This window comes from Nicotiana tomentosiformis, chromosome 5 (genome assembly GCF_000390325.3).
Source record: "Nicotiana tomentosiformis chromosome 5, ASM39032v3, whole genome shotgun sequence".
In the NCBI taxonomy this organism is placed as follows: domain Eukaryota; kingdom Viridiplantae; phylum Streptophyta; class Magnoliopsida; order Solanales; family Solanaceae; genus Nicotiana; species Nicotiana tomentosiformis.
The window spans coordinates 122,778,886-122,796,514 of record NC_090816.1 but is presented as its reverse complement, the minus strand read 5'-3'; the positions used below and the strand labels follow the sequence as shown (position 1 = coordinate 122,796,514).

The following is a 17,629-nucleotide window of genomic DNA, read 5'->3' as shown; positions in this document are numbered from 1 at the left end:
AATCCAGTTAGAAAAGGAAATCCAATTAGAGATAAGATGCCCATGAGCGTCATGGCATAGGTAAAAGGGAACGAGGATGCAAGCCCCCCCATCTTTCGCATATCTTGATCATCTGATATGGCATGAATCACCGAACCTGCACTCAGGAATAGTAATGCTTTGAAAAATGCATGATTCATTAAGTGGAAGACGCTAACCAAATAGTTATAGATACCGCAAGCAAAGATCATATAGCCTAATTGACTGCAAGTTGAATAAGCTATGACCCTCTTTAGATCATTCTGTAATATTTCAGTGGGTGCCGCAAGGAATGACGTCATAGCTCCTGCAAAAGTAATAACAATCAAAGTCGTAGGTGGGTATTCAAATAAAGGGGAGTACCTTGCTATCATGAAAACGCCAGCTGTTACCATAGTAGCTGCATGAATTAAAGCGGATACTGGAGTGGGACCCTCCATAGCATCAGGTGACCAAGTATGCGATCCTATCTGTACAGATTTCCCAATAGCACTAATAAAAAATAAAATACAAATAAGAGTTATGGCATTTAATCTCATATTGCAAGAAATCCAAGAATTTCTGGGGGCACTAGCACGAGCAAAAATGGTTGAAAAGTCTACTGTTTGAAATAGAGGAAAACAACCCAAAATCCCAGGAGCTAATCCAAAATCACCTACTCGATTGACAAGCATAGCTTTTATAGCTGCTTTATCTGCCTGAAGTTTTGTAAACCAGAAATGAATTAACAAATATGAAACAAGACCTACTCCCTCCCATCCTAGGAATAATTGAAGAGAGTTATCTCCAGTCACCAACATTAGCATAAAAAAGTAGGAATGGATAAATAACACATAAATCAAGGGCTATGCGGATCCTCAGACATATATGAAATGGAATAAAGATGGACCAGGCTACTTATGAATGTAACCACAATTAACATCACTACGGTCGGGCTATCGAACACGGGGTCAGAAGTGAATTATGAGTCGGACCAATCTGCGAATCGAGCGAGCTCCCATTACATGCAATGATGTGGTGGTAAACCTCTCATTCTAATTCAGTGCTCTCCGAACCGTGTGGGAAGGTTTAACATCACACGGCTCACCAACTTGATCTTCCGTGGGAACCGTATGTCCGAACAGGCTTGGAAAAAAAGGTAAGGTCTCGCTTTCCTTTGCCACTCAAGTGTACGACATCTGTCGTGCTTAGGCCCCTTATTCCCTTACCTAATGAAAGAGTCCACCGCCTATCTTAGTAGTCTCAAACAAGACATGAAGGCCTGTCCCTTTAGTAAGTGATTCACCACCGAAGCGAAGAAAAGGCTGGATCAATAAAGGGGGTACTACGAGCCCTCTGCCCCACGCATCTAACCAGCTCGCGTGGTTCACCGATTCCACCGACTAGACCAAAAGAGTGATTCACTCGATACAGAGGTGCGCTTGAAGTGGGGGGGGTGTATGCTGTCCTTATTGGGCTGGGCCCTTCCCCCTAAGGCCCCACCGTCGGGGCATAGGCGCCCTCTTGCTACCCATATGCAAGGCGTCGTCTTAGCCTTCCCTGACCAGGATCGCTCTCACACCTATAGCGTTCGTGATCGGTCTCCTCAACTGTGTATATATCGAAAGGCAGGGTGGCACAGCCCCCAACCAAGGGAGTGGTTACGTCCAGTATGTCCCCTTATCCCGACATGCTGTGGTACCCCGGAGTGGGTAGGAGCGGGTCGAGTCTGTATCGCCACGGAGCAACAACCGCGTCCGGATCTGATCTATTTACTCGGCAATCCATCTAGTGACTTCACGGTCGCCAAAAAAGCCCCAAGAAGAATCAAACATTTTCGATGAGATCCACGGTGCAATTCTTAGATAGCAAGCACTAGCTCCTGGTGCGACTTCATAAAAAGCAATCAAAGAGAAGATCAAAGAGAATGAAACACACGTAGTGGTTATTATAGCGGTTCCTTCTTTTTCTAAAAAACGTCCAAAACAACCTGCTACAAAACTACCGAGCAGGGGTAAAAATACGATAAGTAGATACATAATTTCGAGTATGATTAGACAACCAAAAATCAGACAATGACAGAGAGGCCTGTGATTGAGTGATAGATTGATCGACGATGGAATGAAGAACGAAACTTTACGATAACCTTTTCGTAGACGTTCACTTGCATCACATCATCTTCAATCAACCTCCACCCGAGAAGCCCATGGGATCCGCTCTACAGATACCATCAAATCACAGTTTCCAAGATACCACATCATCCCTATCACCACTAATCCTAGGTTATCATGGGAATCTAGGTATTGAAATTCAAAAAGTTCTCTTTTTTTTTGTCAGCGGATTTCGCTTATCAAGTTCTTTTTTGATCTGCCGCTGTTAGAACACCACAATATTCATCTTTTTGGGGTTAATGTGCTCAATGGTGAATCGATCATTCGATATCCTTTTCCTTCTGTGACGGAATGGAAGAAAAGTAATGAAACATGCGATGGCTATTGAATAACCTCATTTTACTTTCTCAATAATAAAGCCTTTGACCAATGTATTCATTCGCCAAATCTTGTTAAGTTCCATCCAAGCTCGATTTTGTCTGAATCTTCGTGGAAGAAGAAGAAGCGGTTCACCAGCCACTATATCTATAGATCCCACCAAATCATTAAACCTGGCGGCTACTCGCTCTTTGACCAGTGATTCACCGGCCACTAGATCGATGAAGAATCTCTCTAAAATCTGCTCTTTGATCAGTAATTCACCGGCTACTAGATCCAGGAATCCCAACTTATTCTCAAACCTGGTGGATCAGTTGATTGGAATTCCTCTAGGCTCATCTTGCATACAAATTCTAGGGGTCCCAAGTCCTACATCCACCAAGAATATTTCTTCCCTTAAGCGTAAAACTTTAGATTGTAAGGCGTTTCCACTATTTATGAAAAAATTGGAATTAAATCTTGGAAATGATCGACCCAAATAGATGCTCATCATAAGTTTTTTTTCCTCCTCTTCGTGGTCTATTGATCAGAAGCATCCAGCAGTGCCACGCCAGTAGAAAGAGTGTTGCTACTAAGCTAAGCTGCTGATGGGGAACTCGGTATAAGCAATTTTCCGCTTTCGCCTTTCTAGGCTTTACAATAGTTCCCCCTTTTCTTTTCCAATTCCTTCTTTTTGTTCTACTTAGGTGGAGCAATACGAACTCTCGACAGGATATAAAAGAGGACCACAGGCCTGTGTAAACACCTCAACGAACTCATGTGGACACTCCTCAGCCCGAGGACAATCTCTCAAATACACATGTTGATGTTGTTGACCTACTTTTTTTTTCTTTGCTGATTCCTCTCAATGAAATTTTCCATGTTGCACTAAGTTACTTACGGATGTATGCATGCGGTCCAAGAACACTTTGGGGTAAATACCCATCCGAACAAGTAGTGTCAATAGTTCAGCATTTAGGCCATAACATTTAGCAATAAATAAATATTTAACCCAACAAGTGCTCTCCGAACAAAGCTATATAGTCTCCTATCACTAGGCTCACCAACCAACCTGGACTTTTTTATTATTATTATTCCTACTGGATATCAAAAAAAACCATAAGGATTATTTCCAGCCATGAGTTCCCCTATGACATAAGCGCTCTTGGGTGGGGTGGTCCATTCCATCAAATCTTTGAAAAGGGGCACAATCTCGTATTTGATGGTCAGCGTGGCAATGAGCTTCGTTTCTACGGCTGCCCTCCCATCCGTTGAAAGACTGAGCGAGAACGATAAGGGGCGCACAAACAAAGAATGTCGTTGTGCGTGGATACGATTCACCAGGCTAGGGAAAAGAAAGCCGTCTGACCCTACCGAAGTACCAAAGGCTTTCGAGGCTTAAACCTCCCTATTACAGGACCTAAAAAAAGGTTTTCAGTAGCGCCCTTAGAATCTAATTTGAAGTGCCAGTAGTTGTAGCTATGGCCACACCAACCCTTTCATTCTTATCGCTCCGCATTCCGATCTATATGACCTCCGGGTGGTAAAAAGTAAACCTCTTCTGTAGAAGCAGGTAGTAACCTAACATTTAAGAATTTGTTCAAGGGGGGACCCTCTGATATATCAATGGAAATATCTCCATGTGTGGCATGATAAGGAATCCTAGAAAAGATCGATTGAGACTCCCTCCACGGTCCCACGAAGATCTCTACGTACTTGTCCAAGACAAGTGAGATCTTCGGTCTGTGTGCCTGGGAGCAGCTCAAACAAAGAAGAGTCTAGTCCGGCCTGAATTCAGGCACAGCCTGCCCGTCTGCTGCTAGGTCCGGAAATAGCGCCGGGCGAGGGCACTGCTATGCCCCTTAATGAATCCATTGGTCCTTCGACCTTCGTTTGATTCTGATGGCTGACATAGATCACATGAGACCCGCCCACTATTACTACGAAAAAAGTCCTGCCCTTTCCTTTGCTACTAGGAAAGTAAGCAACTTCTATTAGCGCCGGACCTTGAGTCGAATTGATAGTGTCATTTGCAACGTCCATCAATGATGGTTTATTAATGTCCATTGATTTAGAATCCTTCCCCCTTCTCAACGTAGAAAAAGATCGAGAGGGGCCCGAAAGCCCCCAAAGAACGAAAATGAAATTCGATTCACTCCCCATTCTCTCTTAAATAAATAAAGCTCGCCCTGGGCCGGGTCTTTCCTTGTTGTTCTATTCCCGCCACGAGAAAGACACACGGAAGAGGTATTCCCAGCGTGCGGAGGATCCGTTGAGAGTTTGTCTCGGTAGGGAACTATACGATCTTTTCCCCTGTATTGAATCAATAAAAAAAAGAGGTCAGTGCTATGGCCCCTATTGTTTGATCCACTATTGACCGGGGACGAGCCCCCACTTCCATAGATCCTTGGTTTGACCTCCCGTAGTGGTCCTTGCTTTTAAGAAAGCGGAGCGGGGACAATTTCTCGTACTTGCTCAGTGTGCCCCCTTTCTTCGAGTGCCCCGCCCGGTTCACTGGGATGTTGGCTTACCAAGCACTTGCCCGCTGCTCCTGCCGCCTACTTCGAGGGCGGAGCGCTCATTATCCTGACTTTTCTCTCTGCTGGAGCCCTCCCATTGCTATAGCCATAAGTTATGGCAGCTCCAACTCGCAACCACAGGGCCCCGCCCCGCTAGGCCAGAGTGGGCTCAGCGGTTAGCCTCCATTCGAATTATGTTAGAGGGTCTTTCGATTTTTCTAGATCTAGACAGATACTACAAGTCCTCCATCCCAGATTCATCTCCGCGGCCATCTGGTTAATCGGTACTACCAAAACGTCTCATGATTATGTTATTGTTATTGATGGTTTGATTATTTTGGACCACGAGGACCCCAGTCGTTCTTCAGGTTTCCATTCCAATCACCATATTGATGATAAATCTCCTCGTGCTCTGCCATAAGAACTTGGAGTCCGTATCATGGTGAAGATAAGGTAAGGCTGTGATTCTTGCTCAAAAAACAGATAGAACGCCTTCGAGTTATTGGCTCGTCCAACCCGACAGCATTCATGAGTCGCTAGTTCAACTGTCCCTCGGAGACAGGGTCGAGAAGTACCATGCATGGTTTTCCCCCGTCCTTTCTTTCTATCAGTCTCACCCAGCATGCCACCCCAACCCTACAGCCAAAAAAGGTAAGCGCCTAGCGCGAGCCTTATTTATTAGTTTAGTAAAGTTAAGCTTTGGCTCCCTAAAGACTAAAGAAATGCATAAAAAAGGGGGGGCTTATGCAACGGGATATGACACCCAAACCAACTGAGGGAAGTCGCATCCGTCCCATTGCAAGCACCTATAATGTCAGGATCACATTGGTTTACCCTACTTTCTTTGGTAGTTTAACGTACGGTCGCCCCTCCAACAAGAAAAGGTATAAATATGGAAATTTCTCTGCCATTTGGATCGGAGAATTTATGGAGGAAATCGGGTTTTAAATTCCTAGAAACCGCACGATTATATAGCCAAAGGGAATAGGCCGCGCCTAAAATCATCCCAAGTGCTGCTAATGTGGCTACTAAGCTATTTCTTTGGAAAGCTCCTACTAAGATGAGAAATTCCCCCTTCGATGCAGCAGGGACGAGATGATGTGACATACCACGATCACGTACAGAAGTGATGTCCTTCGTCTTGGCAATATGGAACCTTTCAACGGCCCCCGTTCTTTTTGGGGTCCTACCGAGATAGGTAGGCCCAAGCCTTTCCCCTCTTCCCTCCCTCCACAAGACCCTCTTTCTCTTTCCCTCTCGGGAAAGAAGATAAAAAAGGATTCATTTTTTTCTTTCATGTGAAAGGCCCTATCTTGTATCAAAAGGTTTTTCGTGCTATACACCACGTTGAGAAAGACCAACCTCCTATATACCGTACTCTTTTTGTACCTCGAAAGGGGGGTCCTCCTTATGATGCTACGGACGGCTATCCGAAGTGCAAGGGGTAAACTCGGACTCGGATAGGATATGATTGTGTGCGCCGGGCCCTTCGGGTCTCATATTTTGGCGGGGTTTACCGTACCTCCATCCCCTATGTTAGGCGGCCATAATATTTTGTTACGTTCTACTGCTGTTACGCCAGAATAAAAGGTTCCACACGAGCTCCCGTTCTGCGGCATGGTGGCAGGACCGTAGGGGAGTGGCTCCGGGTATAGATAGGGTTAAATTTGCTGGGGTCACGCAAATACATAGGCCCCTTCCCTTCTCTTTTGGATGAATGGGGTGGTTTAGAAGGTGCTTTCCGATCTACGGTCCCTCGGAGCGAAAGGTTAGGAAGGTAGTATGGGCCCTCTGACTTCTAACTATGTGTTGTGCGGCTCCCACGAAGCGAATGAAGGGAAGCTCTTCGAGCTTCCGGGTGAACTTATGCTTATTCTCAGCCTCTTTGATTGGTAGGCGTGAGGGCTAAGCCCCCTACTTAAGATTCAATTCATAAGGCTAATTTTATGCTGTCGTGGGGCTTTGGTTAGGCCGACTACTATAGGCTAGCTACTTCTAGCTTCTATACTAGCCCTTCCACTTTGGTGTAGTTTTAGTTTGTATTGGTACTGAATGAACATATCAAACAAAGGCGAGTAGTATAAGCCCTTATCTGGCCTGGGAAAAGCAGCGAACTCTAGAAGCTAGGGCTTGGTTTACCTTTGGACACGGACACTATTCCGTTCTTAGCGGAAACCCGCCTTAGAGATTAAACGACAATAAGATAAGTCAACGTTCAATCTAAGACAGTGCTGAGTGCTGATAAATTGTAGTGAACAACCCCATTATGAAACCAACCGAAAACAGCCTTTGGTACTTAAGTATTTAAGGTTTGGAAGCCTTGCAACTATGATAGAAAGTTGTTTGCTTGTTGCCAAATGCTTCGCCTTTCTTTTGAATCAAAGTAGGTCGTGATTATAGTATTTTAGTCGGTCGGGGGAAGCGGTAGCTTCATGCTCCGCTTCTCTCGTGCTTGCTTGTGTGAAGGCTGAAAGCCCTTTTTGCTAGGTCCAAAAGCTTCCCAAAAGATCTGATCCAACAGAAATCCCGCATTGAGTGTAGTTGATATGCAGCTACGGCTAGCCGATCATATTATTCCATAAAAAAGATCTATATGTATAGAGAGATCCCCTAGATATACAGATAGAATAGATGTTCATAGATAGACAGGCATTCCATTGATTCTTTATTTTTGGGCTGAAAAGGCTCGTCGATCCAAATGAATCATTCTTCTAGTCTCTCTTTGCTCCCCATCCCGAAACTGACCCACGGCACAACGCCCATTCGCTTCGCGTGCGGGAAGACAACAAAGTTTAGTTCATGAGACCGCAGCGGAGTGGAGCAGCCGCGACACGAATTTCCTTACCTTAGCTGGATCTCGCTGGTGCCACCTAAACGGTAGGTAGACGGCGGATGTGTGATGTTTGGAGTTGTCATTCGTGCACCTATCCCCAATGGAAGAATGAGTGATCTATTCCCTTGTGGATTATGGCCTTACCACTCGGTCCCTGATGGCCAGCTAGGGATTCGGTATAGCAGCTCAGGTTCGTTTGCGCTGCGTGTTCCCACTAGACTGGGCACATATTAGCTGTAGGAAGTATGGTTCTATAAGTGACTTCGGTTTGCCAGTTCAGGCTCAACTTCTCTCTTTACGTTAGCGGACCCATAGGTCAGGCCGGGGCTCTGCGCTCTTTCTTTCTGTGTGGGACGATACCGGGGAGAGAAGAGAATGCGTAGAGGCGGAGAACAAGACAACTACATTTTGGCTTTTCCCTCCATGAGATGAGCCCAGTGCATTGGACCAATGGATAAGAGAACTGAGATGGCCTAAAAAGCGCTTGGGCGCTCTTACGTACGATATAGACTCCATCAGATACATATCGATTTCTTTCTAATGGATCAAGAATAGATAGTTGTCTCATCAATAGATAGAAATAGGACCGCTTTGTGTAGAGATTATGGTATTGTGGAATATACCTCCACCCACATATATTGGGGTGAGGCGGTATGATCGCTTTGTGTTGGGATTATGGTATTGTGATACACCTACACCTACGTATATTAGGGTGAGGCGGTTGGACCGCTTTGTGTAGGGATTATGGTATTGTGGAATACACCTCCACCCATATATATTGGGGTGAGGCGGTATGACCGCGTTGTGTTGGGATTGTGGTATTGTGATACACCTCCATCCGCATATATTGGGGTGAGGCGGCAGGGCCGCTTTGTGTTGGGATTGTGGTATGGTGATACACCTCCACCCGTATATATTGGGGTGAGGCGGTAGGGTCGCTTTGTATAGTTGTGATATCGTGATACACCTCCACCCGCATATGTTGGAGTGAGGCGGCAGGGCCGCTTTGTGTTGGGATTGTGGTATGGTGATACACCTCCACCCGCATATATTGGGGTGAGGCGGCATGGTCGCTTTGTGTAGAGGTTGTGGTATCGTGATACACCTCCACCCGCATATGTTGGGGTGAGGAGGCAGGACCGCTTTGTGTGAGGGAGGTTATAAAGGATCCCCGACTTAATATCGATAAATTTGAATGGAATCTCTTAATAAATTTGCTTGACGTTAACGACTATCTAAGCCCATTTATTGTTACCATGATTCATCATTTTCATGTTGTATTTTCAATCCCTTGAATAGGTGTATTTGTATTGTGTAAGTGAACGCTGTGAATGGTCTCTGAGACACATAGGTGTATAATATGATATGTGGACACTAAGGACGGTCTACGAAATATATATGTGTAAAATAAAGGAGGAAGGTGTCACTTTCGTTGGCATTGTTTGTACATGTTGTTACAATTACATTATATTATGTATTCCACGTATAGATCATATGGCGCAGTTGATCCTAAAAGAAGGTTAGAATGATGCATGTATAATAAGACTTGAAATGTGATTTTATTGGATGTTTCGTAGTTTCTTGATGTACTTTATTTGCCTCTTATTTGAGTTACTGTACTTTCATATGTTGTTTTGACTGCCTTACATACGAGTATTATTCCACATGTACTTACGTCCCTTTTGTCGGGGGAGCTTCATCTTTTAATGGATGCAGGTATACTTCTATAGGATGATATGGATCTTTGATAGGGATTTTCTTCACTACTGGGCTTATGGTGAGCCCGTTACAATTCTTGTGGTGTTTGGGTCTAGTTCGTTTTATGTATATAGGTATCCATTGCCATAGAAGCTCCATGTACACTATAGGTCCTGTAATTAAAGATTTGAGTTTTGTCATGTATTTATGTTCACAGTAATTACAGCTATTTATAGAGCTGTGTAACCACCACGAGAAAGAAAATTTAGGCCTTTGAGCCAAGTGTATTTAATATGAAAGGCAAGATCTTATTATGTTATGTTAAATCATGCATGAGTAATGATGAGAGGTTAATGCAAATTAGGCTTGCTCGACTGGGTTTACTCGGTTGAGCGTCGGTCGTGCTTCTCGATTTCGGGGTGTGACAAACTTGGTATCGGAGCATGGTTTAGGAGTCCTAAGGTGTCATGGAGCTGTGTCAGTAGAGTCCCTCTTATCGGTGTGTTGCCGGCCATACATTTAATAGGGAGTCTACAATGATATTTAGGAAATGTTTCTCTTTTTCTATCCTCGATCGTGCGTAAAGGTTCTGAGTTAGTCTCGGAGTTCCCTTGTTATTACCAAGGAATGTTTCACATCGTGCTAATAAATGAGAAAGGACTAAGGATTAAAGTGATGACACACATGACAGTAATAATGTGTGAGGTACCCAATTTTCCTCGTAATGGAGGAAGGAAAAGCCAATGATACGACCAAAGGTAAGAAAGATCATAAAGTTGGCCTCGAGAGTCACAGTTGTTGATTTCATATATATGGTGCAAAGTGGTATTATCTATATGTTGTTTAGGATTGATTTCTGAGATTCTCTGACAGGTGGATAGGCCTAGTTACAGGGGAAACTCTGCCAAAATTTTTAAGAATTTGTAAAGATAGCCAAATTTTAAGGGCCCTAAGTAAGTTGAGATTTTGAATAGGAAGTATAAGACTCATGTAGTCATAAGTGCTTATGCATAATGGTTTGAGGTAAAAGGATGGTAACTCTATTAATATAGGTGACTTTTAAAACATTCGAGGATGAATGTTCTTAAGTGGGGAAGAATGTAACACCCCGGAAAATTTTGAAGTACTTAAGCTCTATTAAGAAAGTTGATGTGCGCTAATCATATTATTTTGTGTGTAGACAAGGACAATTATATGAATGATATCAATTGATCATGATAATATATGTATGATGTGCATTAAGAATGGTTTATGGTCTAAGAAGAGCCCCACGGCTAAGTCAAGTTGAAAATTTTATGATGGAATAAAGTTTCAAGTGAGTTCGCACAAGATCCTACTTCAAACGTATGCGGATACCAAAATATAACTACATAGGAGATGATCTACCTATCAAATTAAATACCTTTGAGTCTAGTTTCCAACACTTCAAACCGTTTGGACACTTCTACAAGAAGTTATGACCAAATTACCAAAGGCTGGGAAAATGAGATTCTGCGACCAATTCTGCGATCGCAGAATAATTATGCGATCGCGAAAGTGCTTCTGCGACCGCAAAACTGGTCGCAGAATGGACCAGTACAGCCCATTTTTTGGTACCGATTTTGCGGTACATTGTGTAACCCGTATAGCCATTCTGCGGTCCATTATGCGACCGCAGACCTGATTTCGGAGGGTTTGGGGCATTATACACCATATTGATAAATAGGCTTTGGGGCTTATTTTGTGGCAATTATCTGAGATTTTTTTAGAGAGAAGTAAGAGTGTTCTAGAAAGAGAAAGTAGATGAAGTGTTTTGTTCATCAAGATCTTGCCCAATCTTTGAAATCCAACAAGGAAATCTCACAAGATCTTCATCTAAGAGGTAAAGTTCCATACCCTAGTTTTCAATTTCGAATTTGGGTAACATATGGTTGATTGGGAGTATGATTCTTGGGTGTAAGAGTATTATTTATACATGCTTGTACTAATAAGGTTTGTGGGAAGATTGTTGAGCTCAAAAAAGTTAAGATTGGGTTGTGGAGTGAAGGAAATCTTGTAGAAGAACCTTGTAGTTAAATTTGCACACCTAGTGTTCGATAAAATGCTCAAATGAGCTGAGATCATGGATATCTTCCTAATTATGGTTCAATTTTTTTATGTATCAAAATAGATTGGGATTGCTAGAATTTCTGGAATGTTGTAGTAATTTAAGGAAAGTTCAAAGCGAGGTATGTTGGCTAAACTTCCTTCTTAGAATTAATTCAATGATGTTCCCGTAAGTTTCAAGTATGGATATCTCAAGTTCCTTATTCTATGTTCTGGGTTGTTCCCGATAAATTTGAATGTCCCAAATAAGCTAAGTGTCGAGAATTATGTATTCAAAACACGTTCCGAATGTTCCCATCCCATTATGTTATCTTTTGGGAATGTGTTCAAGAATGATATGTGTATTAAAATTATATGTCTGGTGTTTCAAAGGAAGGTTATGATGTCAAATTGTGTGAGAAAACTCAATATGCTTAAGATTCTTAATTGCTCATATGTGTACCTAAAGTATTGATTGAAAATATCTTATTTTTGATAACCTATAAAGATGGTTGAAAGTGAAATAAGTGAATTGGGGATATAAAGTGTGGCCAACGTGCCAAGAGTGAAAGTTATACTTGTGGCCAATGGTGCCCATGAAATGAGATGATGTGAGAAAAATTATGAAATGAGCTTTGATTCAACTATTCTAAAATTGACATTGAAAATAGAATTTCCTAAAAGCTTATGAACTCAAGTGATGCCCATATGTGGCTATTTTAGCTAATGCTATGTTTAGTGAGTATTTTCAATGTGTTTTGCATTCTTACATATTCGTGAGTGAAAATTGTGTATTGTCCTTTTTGGGAAAAAGTAACTTAAGAACAAACGATGTGTTACTTGTTTATGATTTTAACTTGTGCTTCGATTGCCAATCATTTTACTCCATTTCTCGAAAAGAAATCCATTGTGTTTAAAGTCTTCATTACTAATGAACCTAAAGTTGTGATTTCCGAAATATTGTATATGTTGATATTTAGGATGATGAGCCATGAAAGGAAAGATATGAAAGTGTGGAATATGAAATACGTCCATTGTGCCATGAAAGAAGAATCATATGTATGGCCGAGAGAGCTAATGAAATAATAATGTTGTAAGTGGTTGAAAGTACGGATTAAGTGATATAGGGTAGGTTATGAGATGTACGTATTTGTACTTTTGTTTCCAATGTGTTATAAGCCCCTACGTTCTTGCGAGTAAAGACTATGATGTTCCTAAATGTTCTAAATGCTCTTAATGTTCTATGATAACCCATGTCAAGTACAAGTAAGTGATAGTATGAACATGAAGTGTGATCGTTGCCTAAATGAGAATTTTGAAGTGTTGTATGTCCCAATGGTTTCAACTATAGTTGTATGCTTCTAAAATAATTTATGTAAATGACTTCGATTGTTAAGTCCCCAAGAGTCATGAACCTACATAATGACCTCAAGAGGTCAAGGGAGTGAATAGTGAGATGGAAGGGAGATGTCCTTTTTTAAATGATGATGAACCTTAAGAAAAGTAATTGGGCCCATGTGCCATTGAAATCGACCTATTGATTTACCATGACTGCACTAATGTAATGAGTTGTGTTTCTCCATGATGAACATGAACATGAAGTATTCCAATGATATGAGTAATTACGACGTTAAATGTAATGACAAACTATGTCGCTTTGAGTTTAATTGTGGTATGGTGATACATCTCCACCCGCATATATTGGGGTGAGGGGGTAGGACCGCTTTGTGTAGGGATTGTGGTATTGTGGAATACACCTCCACCCACATATATTAGCGTGAGGCGTTATGACCGCTTTATGTATGGATTGTGGTATTATGATACACCTCCACCTACGTATATTGGGGTGAAGCGGTAGGACCACTTTGTGTAGAGATTGTGGTATTGTGGAATACACTTCCACCCACATATATTGGGGTGAGGCGGTATGAATGCTTTGTGTTGGGATTGTGGTATTGTGATACACCTCCACCTTCGTATATTGGGGTGAGGCGGTAGGACCTCTTTGTGTAGGGATTGTGGTATTGTGGAATACACCTCTACCCACATATATTGGGGTGAGGTGGTATGACCACTTTATATTGGGATTGTGGTATTGTGATATACCTCCACCTACGTATATTGGGGTGAGGCGGTAGGACCGCTTTGTGTAGCGATTGTGGTATTGTGGAATACACCTCCACCCACATATATTGAGGTGAGGCGGTATGACCGCTTTGTGTTGGAATTGTGGTATTGTGATACATCTCCATCCGCATATATTGGGGTGAGGCAGCAGGTCCGCTTTGTGTTGGGATTGTGGTATGATGATACACCTTCACCCGCATATATTGGGGTGAGGTGGTAGGGTCACTTTGTGTAGAGGTTATGGTATCGTGATACCAATCCACCCACATATTTTGGGGTGACGCGGCAGGGCTGATTTGTGTGAGGGTGGTTCTAAAGGATCCCCGACTTAATATCGATAAAATTTGAATGGAAGATCTTAATAAATTTTCTTGACATTAACGGCTATCTAAGCTCATCTATTGTTACCATGATTCATCATATTCATGTTGTATTTCCAAGCCCTTGAATAGGTGTATTTGTATTGTGTAAGTGAATGGTGTGAACAGTTTATGAGACGCATAAGTGTATAATATGATATGTGAACATTCAGGACGGACTACGAAATATATATGTGTAAAATAAGGGAGGAAGGTGCCACTTTCGTTGGCATTGTTTGTACATGTTGTTACAATTATATTATATTATGTATTCCACGTATAGTTCATATGGCGCAGTTGATCCTAAAAGAAGATTAGAATGATGCATGCATAATAAGACTTGAAATGTGATTTTATTGGATGTTTCATAGTTTCTTGATGTACTTTATTTGCCTCTTATTTGAGTTACCGTATTTTCATATGTTGTTTTGACTGCCTTACATACGAGTACTATTCCACATGTACTCATGTCCCTTTTGTCGGGGGCGCTGTATCTTTTAATGGATGTAGGTATACTTCTACAAGATGATATGGATCTTTGATATGGATCTTCTTCACTACTCGACTTATGGTGAACCCGCTACAGTTCTAGTGGTGTTTGGGTCTAGTTCGTTTTATGTATATAGGTATCCATTGCCATAGAAGCTCCATGTACATTGTGGGTCATATAATTAAAGATTTGAGTTTTGCCATGTATTTATGTTCACAGTAATTACAGCTATTTATAGAGCTGTGTAACCACCACGAGAAAGAAAATATGGGCCATTGAGCCAAGTGTATTTAATATGAAAGTCAAGATCTTATTATGTTATGGTAAACCATGCATGAGTAATGATGAGAGGTTAATATAAATTAGGCTTGCTAGACTGGGTTTACTCGGTTGAGCGCATGTCGCGCTCCTCGATTTCGGGGCGTGGCATAGGCAGTACCTCAGGAGCTCCCCTGTTGCATATTTACTTTTGGGACTACGAGGGGGTACCTCGGGAGCTCCCCTACTGTGTATTTACTTTTGGGACTACGAGGCGGTACCTCGAGAGCTCCCCTATTGTGTATTTACTTTTGGGACTATAAGGCGGTACCTCGGGAGCGCCCCTGTTGTTTACCTCTATTTTCTGTGTTGCTATCTTTCTGTAATTTCTCATTTTCAAATTCTCAGTCATTTCATTATGTTATTATATCTTCTGCCTTGTTTCCTTTTTATTCCAGTAGGGCCCTGACTTGACATCGTTACTACTCTACCGAGGTTAGTCTTGGCACTTACTGGGTACAGTTGTGGTGTACTTATACTACACTTCTGTACATATTTCTATGCAGATCCAGGTGCTTCTTACCAGACCGGGTACTAGTGAGATAGTCGTACGTGAGACTTCAAGGTACATCTGCCAGTGTCCGCAGACCTCGGAGTCCCCCTCTATCTGTATTATGTTATTTTCCTTAATTTCATAGACTCTGATGTATAGAGAGAGTTAGTATTTCTCTTTAGAGCTTGTGACTTATTTCTACAGGGTTTTGGGAGTTGTAACTATTTTGAATCGCAGTTTTTATTTATTTCATATGTTGAGATTTGAGTTTCAATTTTATATTCCCTTATTCCGCATAATTAATAGGCTTACCTAGTCTTAGAGATTAGGTTCCATCACGACGTCCTACGGAGGGAAATTGGGATCATGACAGGTGATTAGGCAGGACATGGTATAACTGGAGCTTACCGAAGACATGACCCTTGATAGGGGGATGTGGAGATAGATAATTAGGGTGGACGGTTAGTAGGCAGCCGCACGTGCCTTTTCTTTTTCTCAGATCAGTAGCGCTGGTGTTAGCATGGTATCTCTTTATTCCTAGATTGATGGTACTATTTACTGTTTGATTGTAATCTTTCATTTTTATTTTAGTTTTCCTGATACCTTGTCATTGTTACTACTTGTGGCCAATAATTCTTTTCATTTTGTCTTTAGTCGAGAATCTATCGAAAACAGTCTTTCTGCCCTCCAGGATAGGGGTAAGATCTACGTACACACTACCCTCTCCAGACTCTACTTGTAGGATCAGTGGGTTTGTTGTTATTGTTGTAAAGTTAAATTATAACCAAATATTGATAAGGAAATATTATCGTATTAAACTGAAACAAATGGAGTAATTTTTATTTCAAAAAGCTTGAATACTAAGCTTAACTAGTTAAAACTTAGATTTCTGAAGTCCCTGATTTCAATTAATTTGTTATGTATAAGTAAAATTAAGTTATTTCGAATCGTTCTAATCATTGAAACATCCTTATAAGTTACATGAGATTTGTGTTGGTGATGAAAATATTAACAATGGAGTTTTTCCAACGATCTTGAAGGTTCTAAAGAAGAAAAAGGGGTTATGTTAGATTTGGACCAAACTGACTATTATGTCTGAAATCTTGGAAGGTCACTACAAAATATCTGGGTTTGTAAACATTTTGGGCTCCACCCGTTTTATTTCGTTTTGGGCCTACTAGAAGACTATGGAAAGAAGATGTTTCAGAAAGTAGGTTGTAAATATTATTCTATTTTTGTATTTATCTTCTAGTTTGTTATAGGTGAGCTAATAGTCTAGGAACACGTATCATAGGCTGTTATTCATATATTCCATCCTTGTTGTATATATACACAAACTGTACAGTGCAGAATTGATTCCATACAGAAAAAGAGAATTTTCTCAATCATTTCCTTTCTATTTTGTCATGGTATCAGAGCAATTATGATCTCCTTCAAACCACATTTTTTTACAAATCCAATCCATCTTTTCTTCCTCTCTTTGCAATGGGAACCAATCCACAAATCACTAATTCCGTCGTCTCGATCCACCTGTTCCAACAGCTTCTGTTTCAGCTACTTCTGCTGGTTTTGGTCTTATGGACTCAGCTCATCCCTACTACCTCCATCCCTCAGATTATCCAGGAATGAACCTGATTTCCTCATCGTTTGATGGAAGAGGTTATGGTGGGTGGAGAAGGGTTGTTGTCATAGCTCTATATGCAAAGAACAAGTTAGGGTTCATTGATGGAACCCTAGTTATGCCAGATGTAGAATCTGGGCTTCAGAGAGCTTGGTCCAGATGCAATGACTTGGTCCTCTCTTGGCTCCTCAACTCCTTTCCAAAGAAAATGCAAAAAGTGTCTTACTCAGAGAGTGCTAAAGATATGTGGAATGACTTGGAAGATAGGTTTGGTCTGGCAAGTGGAGCAAACTTTTCTAACTACAAAAAGAATTAAATGTTGTGGTGCAAAGTAACTCCAGTGTTTCAACCTATTTCACTAAGATGAAAGAACTGTGGAATGAGCTAGATGCACTCAATACTTTTTTCTGCTTATGTGTGAATATGATTGTGGGGCTAAGTTAAAGAATACCAAGGCTCATCAAGATGGAAGACTTTTGCAATTCCTTATGGAATTGAATGAATCCTTCATAGAAGTTAGGAGCAATATACTATTGTCGTCTTCTTTACTTTCTATTGGGCAGTTATGCTCTTTGCAAGGAATTGTGCCTACTGTAAGAAGCTAGGACATAGCATTGACAAGTGCTATAGAATCTATGGCTT

The 17,629-nt window shown here is 41.5% G+C and overlaps 1 protein-coding gene across 1 annotated transcript; it reads left to right on the top strand.

Moving 5' to 3' along the window:
* The first annotated feature begins 16,943 nt into the window (after positions 1-16,943).
* On the top strand, positions 16,944-17,303 carry LOC104119245 (uncharacterized). The gene has a single exon (XM_009630694.2). It carries the CDS (start codon positions 16,944-16,946, stop codon positions 17,301-17,303), a length of 360 nt encoding a protein of 119 aa, XP_009628989.2.
* The last annotated feature ends 326 nt before the right edge of the window (positions 17,304-17,629 follow it).

What these genes read in the sequence shown, in the direction of transcription:
- LOC104119245 (XM_009630694.2), top strand. Translation starts at nt 16,944, where the DNA reads ATGGACTCAGCTCATCCCTACTACCTCCATCCCTCAGATTATCCAGGA.